Source organism: Salmo salar, chromosome ssa20 (genome assembly GCF_905237065.1).
Source record: "Salmo salar chromosome ssa20, Ssal_v3.1, whole genome shotgun sequence".
Lineage (NCBI taxonomy): Eukaryota > Metazoa > Chordata > Actinopteri > Salmoniformes > Salmonidae > Salmo > Salmo salar.
Genome location: NC_059461.1, coordinates 36,354,263 through 36,375,687, shown reverse-complemented (window position 1 = coordinate 36,375,687; position 21,425 = coordinate 36,354,263). Strand labels below are relative to the sequence as shown.

The 21,425-nt window shown below is 44.9% G+C and overlaps 1 protein-coding gene across 1 annotated transcript in view; it reads left to right on the top strand.

Annotated features, from left to right (window-relative positions):
• Positions 1-21,425, top strand: part of LOC106580521 (zinc finger matrin-type protein 4) — a 201,907-nt gene that overhangs the window by 22,399 nt on the left and 158,083 nt on the right. Inside the window, exon 2 of the mRNA XM_045703277.1 lies at positions 4,463-4,564. Within this exon, the coding sequence (XP_045559233.1) occupies positions 4,463-4,564 (102 nt within the window). The remainder of the gene's footprint in view (positions 1-4,462; positions 4,565-21,425) is intronic.

Sequence of the window (21,425 nt, the reverse complement as noted above, 5' to 3'; positions counted from 1 at the left end):
AATGTAGATTTTTTTTGCATTGGATATAGTTACCATATCATATGGAGACAGAAACATAAACCTTTTACCTTATGTAGACATAATTGCAAATAATTAAGTCCTTCTAATAGAAAAAATATATATAATTTAGTTACAATTGAACTTTAATTAAATGAGTTGACTATTCACATGGGATGATTTCACTGAACAACAAAAGAAAGGGAATATTGAATGATCCCCAATGATCCATCGCATCTCCCAAAAAACGTTTTCAACATACATCTGTAAAATGATAGTCTAGAAACTAAAGCTTTGGTTGTCTTCCTCTCAGGCTTCCATGTCTTCTCCCTGGACCTCCTCAATGTCCACCTCTTGATCACCAGACTCTGAGGCCTCATCTTCACTGTCATTTTCCAACCTTGTTGAGGATGGCTCGTTGTCAGGCTCAAAAAGCCACAAATTTGCCCGTATGGCCACCAATTTTTCAACCATTGTATTGGTCAGCCTGTTGTGTGTGTGTGTGTGTGTGTTTCCAAACAAGGACCAGTTGAGCTCTGAGGCGGCTGATGTTGGTGGGATTTGGAGGATGATGGAGGCAACAGGGGAAAGAGCCTCAGATCCACAAAGTTCTTTCCACCAGGTGGCTGATGAGATATGTTGGCACAACTGCCATATTGCATCTCCATCCCAAAGCCCTTGCTTTGAGTTTCAGGCCGCTTACCACTCTCTCCCAAAATTCATCATCCAGGAGGATCCTCTTGATGGGGCTGTCCATATCGGCAGACTGTGATATGGCCATTTCTTGGAGAGACTCCTTCCCCTCTAGGAGACTGTCAAACATGATGACAACACCACCCCAATGGGTGTTTCTGGGCAGCTTCAATGTGGTGCTCTTATTCTTCTCACTTTGCTTGGTGAGGTAGATTGCTGCTACAACTTGATGACCCTTCACATACCTAACCATTTCCTTGGTTATCTTGTAGTGTATCCGTTGTTTTCAGTGCCATGATGTCCTTGAGGAGCAGATTCAATGCATGAGCAGCACAACCAATGGGTGTGATGTGAGGGTAGGACTCCTCCACTTTAGATCAAGCAGCCTTCATGTTCGCAGCATTGTCTGTCACCAGTGCAAATACCTTCTGTGGTCCAAGGTCATTGATGACTGCCTTCAGTTCATCTGCAATGTAGAGACCGGTGTGTCTGTTGTCCCTTATGTCTGTGCTCTTGTAGAATACTGGTTGAGGGGTGGAGATGATGTAGTTAATTATTCCATCTCCACAAACTTTCGACCACTGATCAGAGATGATTGCAATAGTCTGCTTTCTCTATGATTTGCTTGGCCTTCACTTGAACTCTGCATCCAGGAAATGAGTGGATAAAGCATGTCTGGTTGGAGGTGTGTATGCTGGGTGAAGAACATTCAGAAATCTCTTCCAATACACGTTGCCTGTGAGCATCAGAGGTGAACCAGTTGCATACACAGGTCGAGCAAGAAATTCATCAGCGTTTCTCTGACTACGTTCCTCCATTGACTCAAAAGAACTTCTGATTTCGGGAGGACCATGGGCTGTTGCTATCGATACGGTATCTGATTAATAATTTACACCTGAAATAGAAGAAGAGGGACTTTTGTCAGAGGTTGCTTGTGAGCGCTTTTGGCCAGATGATTCTGCGACTTTGTTGCATTCTTCACATATGATTTGGCACAGTATTTGCAAATGTACACAGCTTTTCCTTCTACATTTGCTGCAGTGAAATGTCTACACACATCAGATAGTACCTGTGGCATTTTCCTGTAAAAAAACAACAAATACAATTCCATGTACAGATAAATAGTTAAGCAGTTAGATTAAACGACTCCTTTGTAAGATAAATGTTTTAAAATGAAACATGTATGGGAAACAGGTGATTTAAGACTCCTCAGTTAGCATGCTCAAGTTAGCTAAAACCCACATGGTAGCAAACAAAAACTAACTAACAGAAATTGTTAACAAGTTAGAAATTGTTTAAACACACTTTGCTGTAGGGTACTATTTACTAGTTAACAAAAAATCATGTATGTCATATAAAATATATTCACCCCACCCAGTATTGTAATCAAAACTTTCCAGAAAGCATGTCGCCCTTGGCTCAGACAGTGTAGTAGTGTGGGCTCAAAATCATCTCATTAGTGTGCAAGATCTTGAGAATCAGCTGTACATGTGATGGACGAATGCACTGTGCATGCAATTCCATAGAAATGGGGATAGTTTAACCAAAATATGCCACAAAACCCAGAATTGCCTTAAGTGTATCCCACAAAAAAAGGTTCACTGTTATAAGCCAACTTTTTAAAATTAATTTAAGCAAAATTCCCCAAATTCCCGGGCTTAACTTCCCATTTACTGGAAAGTTCCCACCCTTTCCAACCCTATGTTAGTCTGAATTTAAAATGGATTAAATTCAGATGTTCTGTCACCGGCCTATGCACAATACCCCATAATGTCAAAGTGTTATGTTAATTTTAAAAGTATTCAACCCTTTTTTGGCAAGCTTAAATAAATTCAGGAGTAAAAATGTGCTTAACAAGTCACATCATAAGTTGCATAGACTCACTCTGTGTGCAGTAATAGTGTTTAACATGATTTTGAATGACTACCTCATCTCTGTACCCCACACATATACAATTATCTGTAAGATCCCTCAGTCGAGCAGTGCATTTAAAACACAGATTCAACCACAAAGACCAGGGAGGTTTTCCAATGCCTCACAAAGAAGGGCACCTGTCGGTAGATGGGTAAAAAATGTCAAAAAGCAGACATTGAATATACCTTTGAGCATGAATAAGTTATTAATTACACTTTGGATGGTGTACCAATACACGCAGTCAATAAAAAGATGCAGGCGTCCTTCCTAACTCAGTTGCCGGAGAGGAAGGATGATGCCAACGGTGACCTTAAATCAGTTACAAAGTGTAATGGCTGTGATAGGAGAAAACTTAAGATGGATCAACAACATTGTAGTTACTCCACAATACTAATGTAAATGAGTGAAAAGGAGGAAGCCTGTACAGAATAAAAATATTCTAAAACATGCATCCTGCTTGCAATAAGGCACTAAAGTAAAACTGCAAAAAATTGTGGCAAAGAAATGTACTTTATGTCCTGTATATAAAGCGTTATGTTTGGGGCAAATCCAATACAGCACATCACTGAGTATCACTCTTCATATGTTCAAGCATGCTGGTGGCTGCATCATGTTATGGGTATGCTTGTCATCGGCAAGGACTAGGGAGTTTTTGTAGGATAAAAATAAATGGAATAAAGCTAAGCTCAGGCAAAATCCTAGAGGATGACCGGCTTCAGTCTGCTTTCCAACAGACACTGGGAGATGAATTAACCTTTCAGCAGGACAATAACCTAAAACAGAAGGCCAAATCTACACTGGAGTTGCTTACCAAGATAACATTGATTGTTCCTGTGTGACCTAGTTAAAGTTTTGACTTAAATCAGCTTGAAAAATAAACAAAATAATAATGTGCAAATATTGTACAATCCAGGTGTGCAAAGCTCCTAGAGACTAACCCAGAAAGACTCACAGCTGTAGTTGCTGCCAAAGGTGATTCTAAAATGTATTGGCTCAGGGTGTTTCATTGTTTATACATTTGCTCAAATGTACAAAAACATGTATTCACTTTGTCATTATGGGGTATTGTGTGTAGATGGGTGGAAAAAAATTGAATCCATTTTGAATTTAGGCTGTAACACAACAATGTGGAATAAGTCAAGGGTTATGAATACGTTTCATCAAGAATCAATGGATATGTATCAGTAATTTAAAAGTTAACAAATATATATAGCTCCAGATTGCCCCTTCAAGTAACCAGGTATTATAATCAGTTCATTTTTCTAGATTTGTATTAATGCTTAAAGTGTTGCCATAGGTTATACCTGCTTGACTTTTCTGCTCATCTACCATGCCTAATGAAGGCTCCACAAAGTCGATGAGATGAACGTGAGTGCTCCCAAATCTGCAATGTGAGCTCTCTAATGGAAAGGGGGGGGCGGCGGCGGCATCTTGCCATTTCCTTCCAAATCTCCCCCAGATGAAGTTCAGTAATTTAGTTCTATGAATTTCCAAGATGAATACTATCAGGGCTTCAGTCTCACTAATTGATTTACTATTGCCTTGACATAGGCTTGACCTGCTACCTGGAAATTGGTTTATTGATTCAACATACTATTCTGTTATGACTGACTGCTGGAAGGAAGAAAAAAACTACTCTGCGTTTGTTATTGCCATCACAGTGCTAGATATAATGAAATATTGATTAAACAACTATCTTAGTATTACATTATAATTTACTTGCTCCATTATGTCCCTTCATTGCACTTGAGCCATTCAAGCTTATTATACCTGTGCTATTTTTAAAGTTCCTCATTTAAAAATGCCCAACCCAGTGTTACATTTCATGTAGTTGTTTGTCTCTCCTCTCTCCCACCAGATGAAGTCTACAGAAGTGAACCAAGGGCTTTTCACAGACACCTACTGCAAAGTGTGCAGCGCTCAGCTCATCTCCGAGTCCCAGAGGATCGCCCACTACGAGGTATGGAATACTTGAAGAGTTTCATTCAGAAACGCTATATGTCAATTCAGAAATGTAGGTAAATTAACTTGTATTGTTTAAATAAATTACACTAAATATGAACACAACATGTAAAGTGTTGGTCCCATGTTTCATGAGCTGAAATAAAAGATCCCAGAAATTTTCCAGACGCTCAAAAAGTTTATTTCTCTCTAATTTTGTGCACAAATTTGTTTACATCCCTGTTAGTGAGTGTTTCTCCTTTGCCAAGATAATCCATCCACCTGACATGTGCGGTATATCAAGAAATGGATTAAACAGTATGATCATTACACAGGTGAACCTTGTGCTGGGGACAATAAAAGGCCATGCTAAAATGTGCAGTTTTGAGGGAGCGTGCAATTGGCATGCTGACAGCAGGAATGTCCACCAGAGCTGTTGCCAGAGTTAAATTGAATGTTAATTTTTCTACCATAAGCTACCTCCAATGTCATTTTAGAGAATTTGGAATTAAGTCCAACCAGCCTCACAACCGCAGATCATGTGTAACCACACCAGCCCATGACCTCCACATCCAGCTGCTTCACCTGTGGGATGGCCTGAGACCAGTCACCCAGACATCTAATGAAACTGTGGGTTTGCACAACTGAATAATTTCTGTGCAAACTGTCAGAAACCGTCTCAGGGAAGCTCATCTACGTGCGTGTCGTCCTCACCAGGATCTTGACTGCAGTTCGGCATCGTAACCGACTTCAGTCTGCATATGCTCACCTTTGATGGCCTCTTGCACACTGTATAAGTGGGCTCTTCATTGATGATTCCCGGTTTCCACTGTACCGGGCAGATGGCAGACAGCATGGTGGTTATGGTATGGGCATGCTTAAGCTACGGAATGAACACGATTGCATTTTATCAATGGCAATTTGAATGCACAGTTACCGTGACGAGATCCTGAGGTCCATGGTCTTGCCATTCATCCACCCACAGTTACATCATGTTTCAGCATGATAATGCATGGCCCCATGTTGCAAGGATCTATACACAATTCCTGAAAATGTCCCAGTTCTTCCATGGCCTGCATACTCAGACATGTCACCTATTGATCATGTTTGGGATGCTCTGGATCAATGTGTACAACAGCGTGTTCCAGTTTCCGCCAATATCCAGCAACTTCGCACAGCCATTGAAGAGTAGTGGGACAACATTCCACAGGCCACAATCAACAGCCTGATCATCTCTATGCGAAGCAGATGTGCTGTGCTTCATGAGGCAAAGGGTGGTCACACCAGATACGGAATGGTTTTCTGATCCACACCCCTACCCTTTTTAAGGTATCTGTGACCAACAGATGCATATCTGTATTCCCAGTCATGTTAAATCCATAGATTAGGACCTAAATTAATTTATTTCAATTGACATTATTTGAACTGTGCATCTTAGATTGTGTTGCATTTTTTGTTCAGTGTATGAAAGAGATTGGTGTGTTTTTTTTCACCATCTAATTATGGTATGGGGTTTTTCAAATATGTTTTTTTTGTCTATCACTTGATGGTTTAATTTCAGATACACAAATAATGATGTTTTATTTAGCAAAATGCTATATATCCGCCTCACTTTCAGAATAAGTAAAATGTAACCAATAACTAGCCTAAAAATTTTTTTTATAAAGAACTGTACAAATCTGTGTGTGTGAATGTGTATGTATGTATGTACAGTTGTGGCCAAAAGTTTTGAGAATGACACAAATATTAATTTTCACAAAGTCTGCTGCCTCAGTTTGTATGATGGTCATTTGCATATACTCTCCATGTTATGAAAAGTGATCAGATGAATTGCAATTAATTACAAAGTCCCTCTTTGCCATGAAAATGAACTGAATCCCCCCAAAAAATTCAGCCCTGCCACAAAAGGACCAGCTGACATGTCAGTGATTCTCTCGTTAACACAGGTGTGAGGGTTGAGGAGGACAAGCCTGGAGATCACGCTGTCATGCTGATTGAGTTCGAATAACAGACTGGAAGCTTCAAAAGGAGGGTGGTGCTTGGAATCATTGTTCTTCCTCTGTCAACCATGGTTACCTGCAAGGAAACACGTGCCGTCATCATTGCTTTGCACAAAAAGGGCTTCACAGGCAAGGATATTGCTGCCAGTAAGATTGCACCTAAATCAACTATTTATCGGATCATCGAGAACTTCAAGGAGAGCGGTTCAATTGTTGTGAAGCAGGCTTCAGGGCGCCCAAGAAAGTCCAGCAAGCGCCAGGACCGTCTCCTAAAGTTTATTCAGCTGCGGGATCGGGGCACCACCAGTACAGAGCTTGCTCAGGAATGGCAGCAGGCAGTTGTGAGTGCATCTGCACGCTCAGTGAGGCGAAGACTTTTGGAGGATGGCCTGGTGTCAAGAAGGGCAGCAAAGAAGCCACTTCTCTCCAGGAAAAACATCAGGGACAGACTGATAGTCTGCAAAAGGTACAGGGATTGGACTGCTGAGGACTGGGGTAAAGTCATTTTCTCTGATGAATCCGCTTTCCGATTGTTTGGGGCATCCGGAAAAAAGCTTGTCCAGAGAAGACAAGGTGAGCGCTACCATCAGTCCTGTGTCATGCCAACAGTAAAGCATCCTGAGACCATTCATGTGTGGGGTTGCTTCTCAGCCAAGGGTGTGGGCTCACTCACAATTTTGCCTAAGAACACAGCCATGAATAAAGAATGGTACCAACACATCCTCCGAGAGCAACTTCTCCCAACCATCTAGAAACAGTTTGGTGACGAACAATGCCTTTTCCAGCATGATGGATCACCTTGCCATATGGCAAAAGTGATAACTTATTGGCTCGGGGAACAAAACATTGATATTTTGGGTCCATGGCCAGGAAACTCCCCAGACCTTAATCCCATTGAGAACTTGTGGTCAATCCTAAAGAGGCGGGTGGACAAACAAAAACCCACAAATTCTGACAAACTCCAAGCATTGATTATGCAAGAATGGGCTGCCATCAGTCAGGATGTGGCCCAGAAGTTAATTGACAGTATGTCAGGACGTATTGCAGAGGTCTTGAAAAAGAAGGGTCAACACTGCAAATATTGACTCTTTGCATCAATTTCATGTAATTGTCAATAAAAGCCATTGACAGTTATGAAATGCTTGTAATTATACTTCAGTATTGCATAGTAACATCTGACAAAAATATCTAAAGACACTGAGGCAGCAGACTTTGTGAAAATGTATATTTGTGTCATTCTCAAAGCTTTTGGCCACGACTGTGTGTGTGTGTGTGTGTGTGTGTGTGTGTGTGTGTGTGTGTGTGTGTGTGTGTGTGTGTGTGTGTGTAATAAATATATATATTTTTAAATTCAATACAGTAATATGCGATCTGTATGTAAAACATTTTAAAAAAAATTGTAATTTAGCAGATGCTCTTATCCAGAGCGACTTACAGTAAATACATTCATCTTAACATAGCTAGGTGAACAATCACATATCACAGTCAAATATGCAGGATATGAACATTCCATTTTAGATAAACAATGGATATATAGCGCTTTGCAAAAAAGCAACATCTAAAATCTATAAATAAACAAACTGAGAACACTCATAAGCATTCATATCTGATAAAAAAAACACTTGAAAAATTGGTTGATTTTATAGAATTTTGGAAATAAACTCTTCACTTACAGTACACTAGAGTAGGTCTGCTCGTCCCCCACCAGTCTGAACTGACACGACACACCATAATGAACATCAGTCGTACAGTAGATCACCTGCTGGGTGTCAACAAACTATGGCGATTCAACATGTATTATTGTCTGGAAATGAACAGAAAATGACGGCCAACGTTCGGTGGTGAGAGGCGATAGGACGACTCACGACGCACCTGCTGTGCACGGCCGACGTTCATGTTAGTATGTCAAGTCTTTTAAAGATGAGAGAGACAGCTTACCAGACGATTGAACCATTATTCAGCAAGGCTTAGGTCATACTGTTTGTTCTGTATCAGTCAGAGCCGCTCAGCAGCAGCAATCCCAAACAGCAGAAAGCTGCAGTTTTAAAATGTCAGGCACATGACTCACCTGGTTTTACCCAAATATTCTTAATTATTTAGTTAAAGTGCTGACGAACAGCAAACACTGTCTGGCCCCATTGCTGTCCAGGACCACCACCTGGTTTGTCAGAGATATTGCAGAAGTGGTTCTCTATCGAAGTGTTTTACCATTGCTTTAGTTTGGCCAGTGCTCACCAGAGTATAGCTGCCTTGCATTTTTTTCTGCTTGAATACCAACACCTCATAGAATGGCTATAAAATATGAACACAGACTCTCATTCAAATTAAAATGTATGCCAGCACCTGTTTCATTCCACTCCAAGCACAGCGGCTGCCGTTTGGGAGGTAACTTGGCTCGTCTGTATTACAGATGCTGCCTTTCACTCACTGTAACAGTCAGATGGTCAGAACAGAGCGTCTGACTGCACTGCAGGGCCCATGGTGCATCTGTATGGACATCAGGAATAATAGGAGCTGAATGGACTCATATGAGACTTTGTTCATGCAGTTTAAGTGTTAATCAGAGTGCTTGCCTTGGTCACACCGGACCGGTCACTGAGGTTGCTCATCACTCACTCGCCCCTGTCGCACCGGCTCTTGCATAGGGCAGGAGAAAAGGCTCTCCACACCTGGTGGTCTTGGCCATCTTCTCCAACGTGCCCCAGCTCTGCTGATGCTGTTGGAGTTCAGTCTCGTTTGGTTGCTACGGTAGTAACTATACTGCTGAACGCTTTGAACGATGTTACACTTGATACTGTTATTTCTGATAGCACTGAAATAGTATGTACTGTATGTACTTTGATCATGTTTTAGATTCATTATTTAGTTGTATCCCTCATTCTCTGAATAGTCTGTTAATATGAGACAAACTGTGTGCAATGATATTCCAGTTGGGTTTAAATGAGGATGATGATGTGTTCAGAATATGGTTTAGTCCAGGGGTGTCAAACTTATTTTGCCCCGCGGGCCTCATTCAGGCTTCGAGGTCTGGAGGTTATATTTCCTTTCTGTCAAAATTTGCTAAAAATAGTCCTCTATACATCGCTTTTGGAATTTTTGATGCTCCCCGATTGTCCAGTTTTTGGTACAATGATCCTTAGCAAGCTGGACAGAGTGAAGAAACAGTATAAATCTACATCCATTATTATTTTTACACATTTTAGATTTGGTTTTAGTAATTTTAAAGGTCCAATGCAGCCGTTTTGATCTCTATAAAATAATTTCTGGGTAACCAGCTATTGTTTATATTTTTCGTGATAAATACAACATTTGATTTGATTTACAGTGCATTCGGAAAGTATTCAGACCCCTTGACTTTTTCCAAATTGTGTTAGATTACTGCCTTATTCTAAAATTTAAAAAAGGTATTAAAAATAACAAATTAAATACCTTATTTACATAAGTATTCAGACCCTTTGCTATGAGACTTGAAATTGAGCTCCAGTGCATCCTGTTTCCATTGATCTTCCTTGATGTTTCTAGAACTTGATTGGAGTTCACCTGTGGTAAATTCAATTGGTTGGACATGATTTGGAAAGGCACACACCTGTCTATATAACGTCCCATAGTTGACCGTGCATGTCAGAGCAAAAACCAAGCCATGAGGTCAAAGGAATTGTACGTAGAGCTCCGAGACAGGATTGTGTCGAGGCACAGATCTGGAGAAGGGTACCAAAACATTTCTGCAGCATTGAAGGTCCCCAAGAACACAGTGGCCTCCATCATTCTTAAATGGAAGACGTTTGGAACCATCAAGAATCTACCTAGAGCTGGCCGCCCAGCCAAACTGAGCAATCGGGGGAGAAGGGCCTTGGTCAGGGAGGTGACCAAGAACCTGATGGTCACTCTGACAGAGCTCCAGAGTTCCTCTGTGGAGATGGAAGAACCTTCCAGAAGGACAACCATCTCTGCGGCACTCCACCAATCAGGCCTTTATGGTACAGTGGCCAGACGGAAGCCACTCCTCAGTAAAAGGTACATGACAGCCTGCTTGGAGTTTGCCAAAAGGCAACAAGAGACTCTCAGGCTTGAATGCCAAGTGTCACGTCTGGAGGAAACCTGGCACTATCCCAACGATGAAGCATGGAGGTGGTGACGGCATCATGCTGTGGGGATGTTTTTCAGAGGAAGGGACTGGGAGACCAGCCAGGATCGAGGGAAAGATGAAGGGAGCAAAGTATAGAGAGATCCTTGATGAAAACCTGCTCCAGAGCGCTCAGGACCTCAGACTGGGGGTGAAGGTTCACCTTCCAACAGGACAACGACCCTAAGCATAAAGCCAAGACAACACAGGAGTGTCTTTGGGACAAGTCTCTGAATGTCCTTGAGTGGTCCAGCCAGATCCCAGACTTGAACCCGATCGAACATCTCTGGAGAGACCTGAAAATAGCTGTGCAGCGACGCTCCCCATCCAATCTGACAGAGCATGAGAGGATCTGCAGAGAAGAATTGGAGAAACTTTCCAAATGCAAGTGTGCCAAGCTTGTAGAGTCATGCCCAAGAAGGCATCAAGGCTGTAATCGCTGCCAATGTTTCTTCAACAGAGTACTGAGTAAAGGGTCCGAATACTTATGTGAAGGTGATGTTTCATTTAAAAAAAAATCCATTTTAGAATAAGGCTGTAACGTAACAAAATGTGAAAAAAGTTAAGGGGACTAAATACAGTGTCTACAAGCAACCGGGAGTGAGTGAGCGGGTCAGTTCTATATACAACAGCGATCCAATCTCTGGGTAAAACTGTGCTGCGACTTGCCCTTAGAGGAAACGACAAATAACAACTTGGAGATGCAAATGAAAGCAACGAACATCTAAATGAACAGGAAAACCTAGCTAAAATGCTCTCAACGCTCACCACAACGAAAGGAAAGTATTCTATCGTGTCAGATATGCATATAGAAGGTGGGCGTAGGTAGGCCTTGAAATACATCCACAGGTACACCTCCAATTGACTCATATGATCTCAATTAGCCTATCAGAAGCTTTTAAAGCCATGACATAATCTTCTGGAATTTTCCAAGCTGTTTAAAGGCACAGTCAACTTAGTGTATGTAAACTTCTGACTCACTGGAATTGTGATACATTGAATCATAAGTGAAGGACTCTGTCTGTAAACAATTGTTGGACAAATGACTTGTCATGCACAAAGTAGATGTCCTAATCGACTTGCCAAAACCATAGTTTGTTCACAAAAAGTGTGTGGAGTGGTTGAAAAACGAGTTTTAATGACTCCAACCTAAGTGTATGTAAACTTTTGACTTCAACTGTACCCTGTGCCTCCACACAACGATTCTCTCCCGGCCCTCTACACGTGCATAGTCATCCTCCTTCACTCTTTCATTCTTATGCATAGACACATACCTACTCACACCCTCATGCCAACAAACACACATGTCCATAGAACAATTTTGACAAACATGCTATATTTCCTTTTTTATAATTGTCTTTTCAGTGTCCATGTATCTCATTGGCAACGGCTAATTCCATGTCGACTTCCTAGAGAAGAACAGTTACTTGGGGACAATAGAGTCTACAGTTGAAGTCAGAAGTTTACATACAGTTAGGTTGGAGTCATTAAAACTCGTTTTTCAACCACTTCACAAATTTCTTTTTAACAAACTAGAGTTTTGGAAAGTTGGTTAGGACATCTACTTTGTGCATGACAAAAGTACTTTTTCCAACAATTGTTTACAGACAGATTACTTCACTGTATCACAATTCCAGTGGGTCAGAGGTTTACATACACTAAGTTGACTGTGCCTGTAAACAGCTTGGAAAACTCCAGAAAATTATGTCATGGCTTTACAAGCTTCTGATAGGCTAATTGACATCATTTGAGTCAATTGGAGGTGTACCTGTGGATGTATTTCAAGGCCCACCGTCAAACTCAGTGCCTCTATACTCTTTCTACTCAAAAGAAATCAGGCAAGACCTTCATAAAAGAATTGTTGACCTCCACAAGTCTGGTTCATCCTTTGGCGCAATTTCCAAATGCCTGAAGGTACCACGTTCATCTGTACAAACAATAGTACGCAAGTATAAACACCATGGGACCACGCAGTCATCATACCGCTCAGGAAGGAGACGCATTCTGTCTCCTAGAGATGAATGTACTTTGGTGCGAAAGGTGCAAATCTATACCAGAACAACAGCAAAGGACCTTGTGAAGATGCTGGAGGAAACCGGTACAAAAGTTTCTATATCCACAGTAAAATGAGTCCTATATCGACATAACCTGAAAGGCTGCTCAGCAAGAAAGAAGCCACTGCTCCAAAACCGCCATAAAAAAGCCAGATTACGGTTTGCAACTGCACATGGGAACAAAGATCGTACTTTTTGGAGAAATGTTCTCTGGTCTGATGAGACAAAAATAGAACTGTTTGGCCATAATGACCATCGTTATGTTTGGAGGAAAAAGGGGGACTCTTGCAAGCCGAAGAACACCATCCCAACCGTGAAGCACGGGGGTGGCAGCATCATGTTGTGGGGTTGCTTTGCTGCAGGAGGGACTGGTGCACTTCACAAAATAATGGCATCATGAGGTAGGAAAATTATGTGTATATATTGTAGCAACATCTCAAGACATCAGTCAGGAAGTTAAAGATTGGTCGCAAATGGGTCTTCCAAATGGTCAATGACCCCAAGCATACTTCCAAAGTTGTGGCAAAATGTCTTAAGGACAACAAAGTCAAGGTACTGGAGTGGCCATCACAAAGCCCTGACCTCAATCCTATAGAAAATTTGTGGGCATAACTGAAAAAGCGTGTGCAAGCAAGGAGGCCTACAAACCCTACTCAGTTACACCAGCTCTGTCAGGAGTAATGGACCAAAATTCACCCAACTTATTGTGGGAAGCTTGTGGAAGGCTACCCGAAACGTTTGACCCAAGTTAAACAATTTAAAGGCAATGCTACCAAATACTAATTGAGTGCATGTAAACTTCTGACCCACTGGGAATGTGATGAAAGAATTAAAAGCTGAAATAAATAATTCTCTCTACAGTTATTCTGACATTTCACATTCTTAAAATAAAGTGGTGATCCTAACGGACCTAAGACATGGAATTTGTACTATAATTAAATGTGAGGAATTGTGACAAACTGAGTTTACATGTATTTGGCTAAGGTGTATGTAAACTTCTGACCAACTGTATATGTTGTGTATGGATGAGCGGTGTGAATGTGTCTGAGAAGAAGGGGGGGGTCGAGAGGTTGGAATAAACTTTGTCTGGGTGGGTAGGAGAGGGCAATGATGGGAGTTGGTGATAAGCTTGGCTTGGGGGTCAAAGGTGGGTAAGGATGAGATGGTGGGACAAGCTTGGGTGGGGTAAAGGGTGGAGAAATGGGATGGTGTGGTGGAGAGGGATGGATTTCTGGGGGGAGAGAGCGAAGGAAGGATTTAATTATACTACAATGTAGTTATATTACATGTTTTTGTGACTTGCAAATGAATAAGAATTCTGGACAGAGTATGAATTAGAGTTCTGCACAGATTAGGAAAGGATGTCGAATGGTTATTATTCTTTGTTTGTCAAAATAACAAAGATTCAGTGGGAGTTATTGGTGAGAATGGAGAGAGGCTTTAGCCGGGGGATTGGGATAGGGTGTTCTCTGAGGTGTGCGTGAGGCCTCACTCATCCCACTTCATTGCTTTTTATTTAACCTTTATTTAACTAGGTAAGTCAGTTAAGAACAAATTGTTATTTACAATGACGGCCTACCAAAAGGCCTCCTGCGGGGCGGGGCTGGGATATAAAAAGAGAGACAACACTACATAAAGATAGACCTAAGACAACAACATAGCATGGCAGAAACACATGACAACACAGCATGGGTGCAACACAACATGACAACAACATGATAGCAGCACAAAAGATGGTACAAACATTTTTGGGCACAGACAACAGCACCACTGGCAAGAAGGTAGAGACAACAATACATCACACGAAGCAGCCACAACTGTCAGTAAGTGCCCATGATTGAGTCTTTGAATGAGGAGATGGAGATAACTGTCTCCAACTCTTCTTCTCTCAGTGGACCCACTCTCCCCAATTAGAGCCACAACAGACAATATACTTTCATTGAAGTACTTAAGTGGCAGTCTTTCTTCAATGTATGTATAATGACATAATCCACTTTTTTTTTTGGTTCATTAGGAGAGTTGGAGCTTAAAAGCCCTAAAAAGGCATAGTGCCTCAAGTACAAAGACGTATTTTGCTTAATTATTTATTTACTTCAAAAAAAACATTTTTTATGTCTGCTCAGACCACATCCCCACCTAATATTGTTTTGTGTTCCACAGGGTTGCTGCCCCATGTTGACGGCAATACTTCCCACAGTTGTGTCAAGTTGGCTGGATGTCCTTTGGGTGGTGGACCATTCTTGATACACACAGGAAACTGTTGAGTGTGAAAAAACTTGCAGCATTGCAGTTCTTGACACATACCGGTGCACCTGGCACCTACTACAGTACCATACCCCATTCAAAGGCATTTACATGTTTTTTCTTGCCCATACACCCTCTGAATGGAACACATGCACAATCCATGTCTCAATTGTCTCATGGCTTAAAAATCCTTCTTCAACCTACCTGTCTCCTCTCCTTCATCTACACTGATTTGAACTAGTGACATCGATAAGGAATCATAGCTTTCACCTGGTCAGTCTGTCATGGAATGAGCATATGTTCTTAATGTTTGGATTCTCAGTGTATATGTAATGTATACAATACCATTGTATTTATACTATGATCCACCCATTCTATGGAATGCCCACTGCCCTCATATATCATATCTGCTAAAAGGTTTTATTTCGTTCTTCAATGATAGACAGAACAGATAAGCTTAACTTTGATTCTATACAAGTAAAGACCAACAAAATCCAACTTATCACATGGAATGTGCATGGGCTCCATGATAATTAAAAAAACATATGGTTCTTGAACACTTAGTTGTCAGCAGATGTGGTTTTCTTGCAAGAGTTACATTATTATTTATTTTTTTAAGTAACATTTTAAAGAGGAGTTGGGTTGGAGAGGCACGTGCAGCCACCTACTGTAATAACAGCAGAGGTGTAGGCATCCTGATAAATAAGAATACACCATTTTCCCTTATATCATAGCACATGGACCAATAAGGCTGTTTTCTAATATTGAATTGCACCATACATAATGAAAAATAAACATTGATTTCAATGTATTGTATTTTGTATTTATTATGGATCCCCATTAGCTGCTGCCAAAGCAGCAGCTACTCTTCCTGTGGTCCAGCAAAATTAAGGCTGTTTATACAATTTTAAAAACATTACAATTCATTCACAGATTTCACAACACACTGTGTGCCCTCAGGCCCCTACTCCACCACTACACATATCTACAGTACTAAATCTGTGTGTGTCTGCGCATGGGTCTGTGTGTGTGTGTGTTGCTTCACAGTCTCCGCTGTTCCATAAGGTGTTTTTTAAATCTAATTTTACTGCTTGCATCAGTAAGTTGATGTGGTATAGAGTTCCATGTACTGTGTGTATTTTTTACCAGCATTTTTACCAGCATGTCACATGCAACCAGTAGGGAAAAAAATCCTAGACCACCTTTACTCCACACACAGAGATGCATACAAAGCTCTCCCCCACCCTCCATTTGGAAAATCTGACCACAATTCTATCCTCCTGATTCCTGCTTAAAAGCAAAAACTAAAGAAGGAAGTACCAGTGACTCGCTCAATACGGAACTGGTCAGATGACGCAGATGCTACACTACTGGAATGTTTTGCTAGCACAGACTGGAATATGTTCCGGGATTCATCCAATGGCATTGAGGAATACACCACCTCAGTCATTGGCTTCATCAATAAGTTCATCGACGACATCGTCCCCACAGTGACTGTACGTACATATCCCAACCAGAAGCCATGGATTACAGGCAACATCCGCATCGAGCTAAAGGCTAGAGCTGCCGCTTTCAAGGAGCGGGAGACTAATCCGGACGCGATAAGAAATCACGCTATGCCCTTAGGCAAACCATCAAACAAGCGAAGCGTCAATACAGGATTAAGATTGAATCCTACTACACCGGTTCTGACGCTCGTTGGATGTGGAAGGGCTTGAAAACTATTACGGACTACAAAGGGAAACCCAGACGCAAGCTGGCCAGTGACGCAAGCCTACCAGACGAGCTAAATGCCTTTTATTCTCGCTTCGAGGCAAGCAACACTGAAGCATGCATGAGAGCACCAGCTGTTCTGGATGACTGTGTGATAACGATCTCGGTAGCCGATGTGAAGAAAAGCTTTTAAACAGGTCAACATTCACAAAGCTGCTGGGCCTGACGGATTACCAGGACATGTACTCAAAGCATGCGCAGACCAACTGTCAAGTGTCTTCACTGACATTTTCAACCTCTCCCTGACCAAGTCGGTAATAACTACATGTTTCAAGCAGACCACCATAGTCCCTGTGCCCAAGGAAGCGAAGGTAACCTGCCTAAATGATTACCGCACAGTGGCACTCACATCGGTAGCCATGAAGTGCTTTGAAAGGCTGGTCATGGCTCACATCAACAGCATCCTCCTGGACACCCTAGACCCACTCCAATTCGCATACCGCCCCAACAGATCCGTAGATGACACAATCTCAATGGCACTCCACACCGCCCTTTCTCACCTGGACAAAAGGAACACCTATGTGAGAATGCTGTTCATTGACTACAGCTCAGCGTTCAACACAATAGTGCCCACGAAGCTCATCACTAAGCTAAGGTCATCACTAAGCTAAGGACTCTGGGACTAAACACCTCCCTCTGCAATTGGATCCTGGACTTCCTGACGGGCCGCCCCCAGGTGGTAAGAGTAGGCAGCAATATGTCTGCCACGCTGATCCTTAGCGCTGGGGCCCCTCAGAGGTGTGTACTTAGTCCCCTCCTGCATTTCCTGTTCACCCACGACTGCGTGGCCAAACGCGACTCCAACACCATCATTAAGTTTGCTGACGACACAACAGTGGTAGGCCTGATCACTGACAACGATGATACGGCCTACAGGGAGGAGGTCAGAGAACCGGCTGTGTGGTGCCAGGACAACAACCTCTCCCTCAATGTGAGCAAGACAAAGTAGCTGATCGTGGACTACAGGAAAAGGCTGGCCGAACAGGCCCCCATTAACATCGAAGGGGCTGTAGTGGAGCCGGTTGAGAGCTTCAAGTTCCTTGGTGTCCACATCACCAATGAACTATCATGGTCCAAACATACCAAGACAGTCGTGAAGAGGGCACAACAAAACCTTTTCCCCCTCAGGAGACTGAAAAGATTTGGCATGGGCCCCCTGATCCTCAAAAGGTTCTACAGCTGCACCATCGAGAGCATCCTGACCGGTTGCATCAACGCCTGGTATGGCAACTGCTCGGCATCTGACCGCAAGGCGCTACAGAGGGTGGTGCGAACGGCCCAGTACATCACTGGGGCCAAACTTCCTGCCATCCAGGACCAATATAATAGGCGGTATTAGAGGAAATCCCATAAAATTGTCAGACTCCAGTCACCCAAGTTCTAGACTGTTTTCTCTGCAACCGTATGGCAAGCTGTACCGGAGTGTAACGGCTGTCTTCTGTAAAAATGGACCAAGGCGCAGCAGGTATGTGAATACTCATCTTTAATTAAAATAAAGGAGTAGAGCATCCACTTAATAATTCAAACAATATATAAGACAGGAACAGTTTTGCAGGCACACAACACGCAGTGCAAAAACAACTACCCACAAAACCAAGTGACAAACATACTCCTACATATATGACTCCCAATCAGGAACAACGATCCCCAGCTGTTCCTGATCAGGAGTCACAAGACCAACACAGAACAATCACACACACAAGACTGCCACGTCCTGACCCCAAAACTACAACAACAGCTCCATCTGCTGGTCAGGACGTGACAGTACCCCCCTCAAGGTGCAGACCCCGGAATGCACCTAACAACGAAAAAAACACCAACAAACAAAATCCCCAACAAAACCCATAAACAATAACCCCTAAACAATAAGGGAGGGAAGGGAGGGTGGCTGCCGTCAACGACGGCACTGTGCTACACCCTCCCTCCCCAACCCACCTATCCTGGAGGTGGCTCCGGTGCAGGACGTGGACCCTGCTCCACCTCGGCGTCGCCCACTTCGGTGGAGCCGATAGCTGCGCCAGGCAGACGGACCCCTCGAGCCGGGCCGGAGGACAGGAGGGCCCCTCGGGCTGGGCCGGGGGACAGGAGGGCCCCTCGGGCTGGGCCGGGGGACAGGAGGGCCCCCTCGGGCTGGGCCGGGGACAGGAGGGCCCCTCGGGCTGGGCCGGGGGCAGGAGGGCCCCTCGGGCTGGGCCGGGGGGCAGTAGAGCCCCTCGGGCTGGGCCGGGGAGCAGTAGGGCCCCTCGGGCTGGGCCGGGGAGCAGGAGGGCCCCTCGGGCTGGGCCGGGGAGCAGGAGGGCCCCTCGGGCTGGGCCGGAGAGCAGGAGGGCCCCTCGGGCTGGACCGGAGAGCAGGAGGGCCCCTCGGGCTGGACCGGAGAGCATGCGGGCCCCTCGGGCTGGGCCGGAGGGCAGGAGGACCACTCGGGCTGGACCGGAGGGCAGGAGGACCACTCGGGCTGGACCGGAGGGCAGGAGGACCACTCGGGCTGGACCGGAGGGCAGGAGGACCACTCGGGCTGGACCGGAGGGCAGGAGGACCACTCGGGCTGGACCGGAGGGCAGGAGGACCACTCGGGCTGGACCGGAGGGCAGGAGGACCACTCGGGCTGATCCTGACAGGCCGGGCACCCTGGCAGATCAGGGCAGGCGGGCCACTCTGGCAGAACAGGGCAGTCGGGCCACTCTGGCAGAACAGGGCAGTCCGGCCACTCCGGCAGAACAGGGCAGTCCGGCCACTCCGGCAGAACAGGGCAGTCCGGCCACTCCGGCAGAACAGGGCAGTCCGGCCACTCCGGCAGAACAGGGCAGTCCTGCCACTCCGGCAGAACAGGGCAGTCCGGCCACTCCGGCAGAACAGGGCAGTCCGGCCACTCCGGCAGAACAGGGCAGTCCGGCCACTCCGGCAGAACAGGGCAGTCCGGCCACTCCGGCAGAACAGGGCAGTCCGGCCACTCCGGCAGAACAGGGCAGTCCGGCAGAACAGGGCAGTCCGGCCACTCCGGCAGAACAGGGCAGTCCGGCCACTCCGGCAGTTCAGCGCAGTCCGGCCACTCCGGCAGTTCAGCGCAGTCCGGCCACTCCGGCAGTTCAGCGCAGTCCGACCACTCCGGCAGTTCAGCGCAGTCCGACCACTCCGGCAGTTCAGCGCAGTCCGACCACTCCGGCAGTTCAGCGCAGTCCGACCACTCCGGCAGTTCAGCGCAGTCCGACCACTCCGGCAGTTCAGCGCAGTCTGACCACTCCGGCAGTTCAGCGCAGTCCGACCACTCCGGCAGTTCAGCGCAGTCTGACCACTCCGGCAGTTCAGCGCAGTCTGACCACTCCGGCAGTTCAGCGCAGTCTGACCTCTCTGGCGACTGTTGACTGGCGGGCAGCTCTGACGATGACTGTTGACTGGCGGGCAGCTCTGACGATGACTGTTGACTGGCGGGCAGCTCTGACGATGACTGTTGACTGGCGAGCAGCTCTGACGATGACTGTTGACTGGCGGGCAGCTCTGACGATGACTGTTGACTGGCGGGCAGCTCTGACGATGACTGTTGACTGGCGGGCAGATCTGATGATGACTGTTGACTGGCGGGCAGCTCTGATGATGACTGTTGACTGGCGGGCAGCTCTGATGAAGACTGTTGACTGGTGAGCAGCTCTGGTGATGGTTGACTGGCGAGGCTGGGTTGACACACTAGACTCCTGATGCGCGGGGCTGGTATAGGACGTGCCAGCCCGGAGACACGCACCTCCATGCTAGTGCGTCTGGCGGGAAACACCGGACCGAAAGGGCGCACTGGTGGTCTTGAGCGCAGGGTTGGCATCACCCCTTCCCGCTCGATGCTTACTTCGCCCTGGCACATGCGGGGCGCTGGTACCTTGCCTACCGGCCTGAAAATCCCAGGCCTCACCACAGCCCCAACCCCAAAGCACGGGACCTGTCCAGTCTGCCCTACAAGGGTACGGGGAGCTGGCCTGGGGCTGTAATCTCGCCCGCCAAATAGCCCTTGTGCCCCCCTAAAAAATTATTGGGGCTGCCTCCAACATTCCTCCCTCACTTGCCTCTGTCCTCCTCTCCGCTGCTTGGTCCTTTGGTGGTGGGTAGTTCTGTAACGGCTGTCTTCTGTAAAAATGGACCAAGGCGCAGCAGGTATGTGAATACTCATCTTTAATTAAAATAAAGGAGTAGAGCATCCACTTAATAATTCAAACAATATATAAGACAGGAACAGTTTTGCAGGCACACAACACGCAGTGCAAAAACAACTACCCACAAAACCAAGTGACAAACATACTCCTACATATATGACTCCCAATCAGGAACAACGATCCCCAGCTGTTCCTGATCAGGAGTCACAAGACCAACACAGAACAATCACACACACAAGACTGCCACGTCCTGACCCCAAAACTACAACAACAGCTCCATCTGCTGGTCAGGACGTGACACGGAGTCTAGGACCAAAAGGCTCCTCAACAGCTTCTACCCCCAAGCCATTAGACTGCTGAACAATTCATAAAAATCACCACTGGACAATTTACATTGACCCCCCCCTTGTACACTGCTGCTACTCACTGTTTGTTTGTTACCTATGCATAGTCATTTCGTCCCCACCTACATGTACAGATTACCTCAACTAGTCTGTACCCCGGCACAGTGACTCTGTACTGGTGTCCCTTGTATATAGCCTCATTA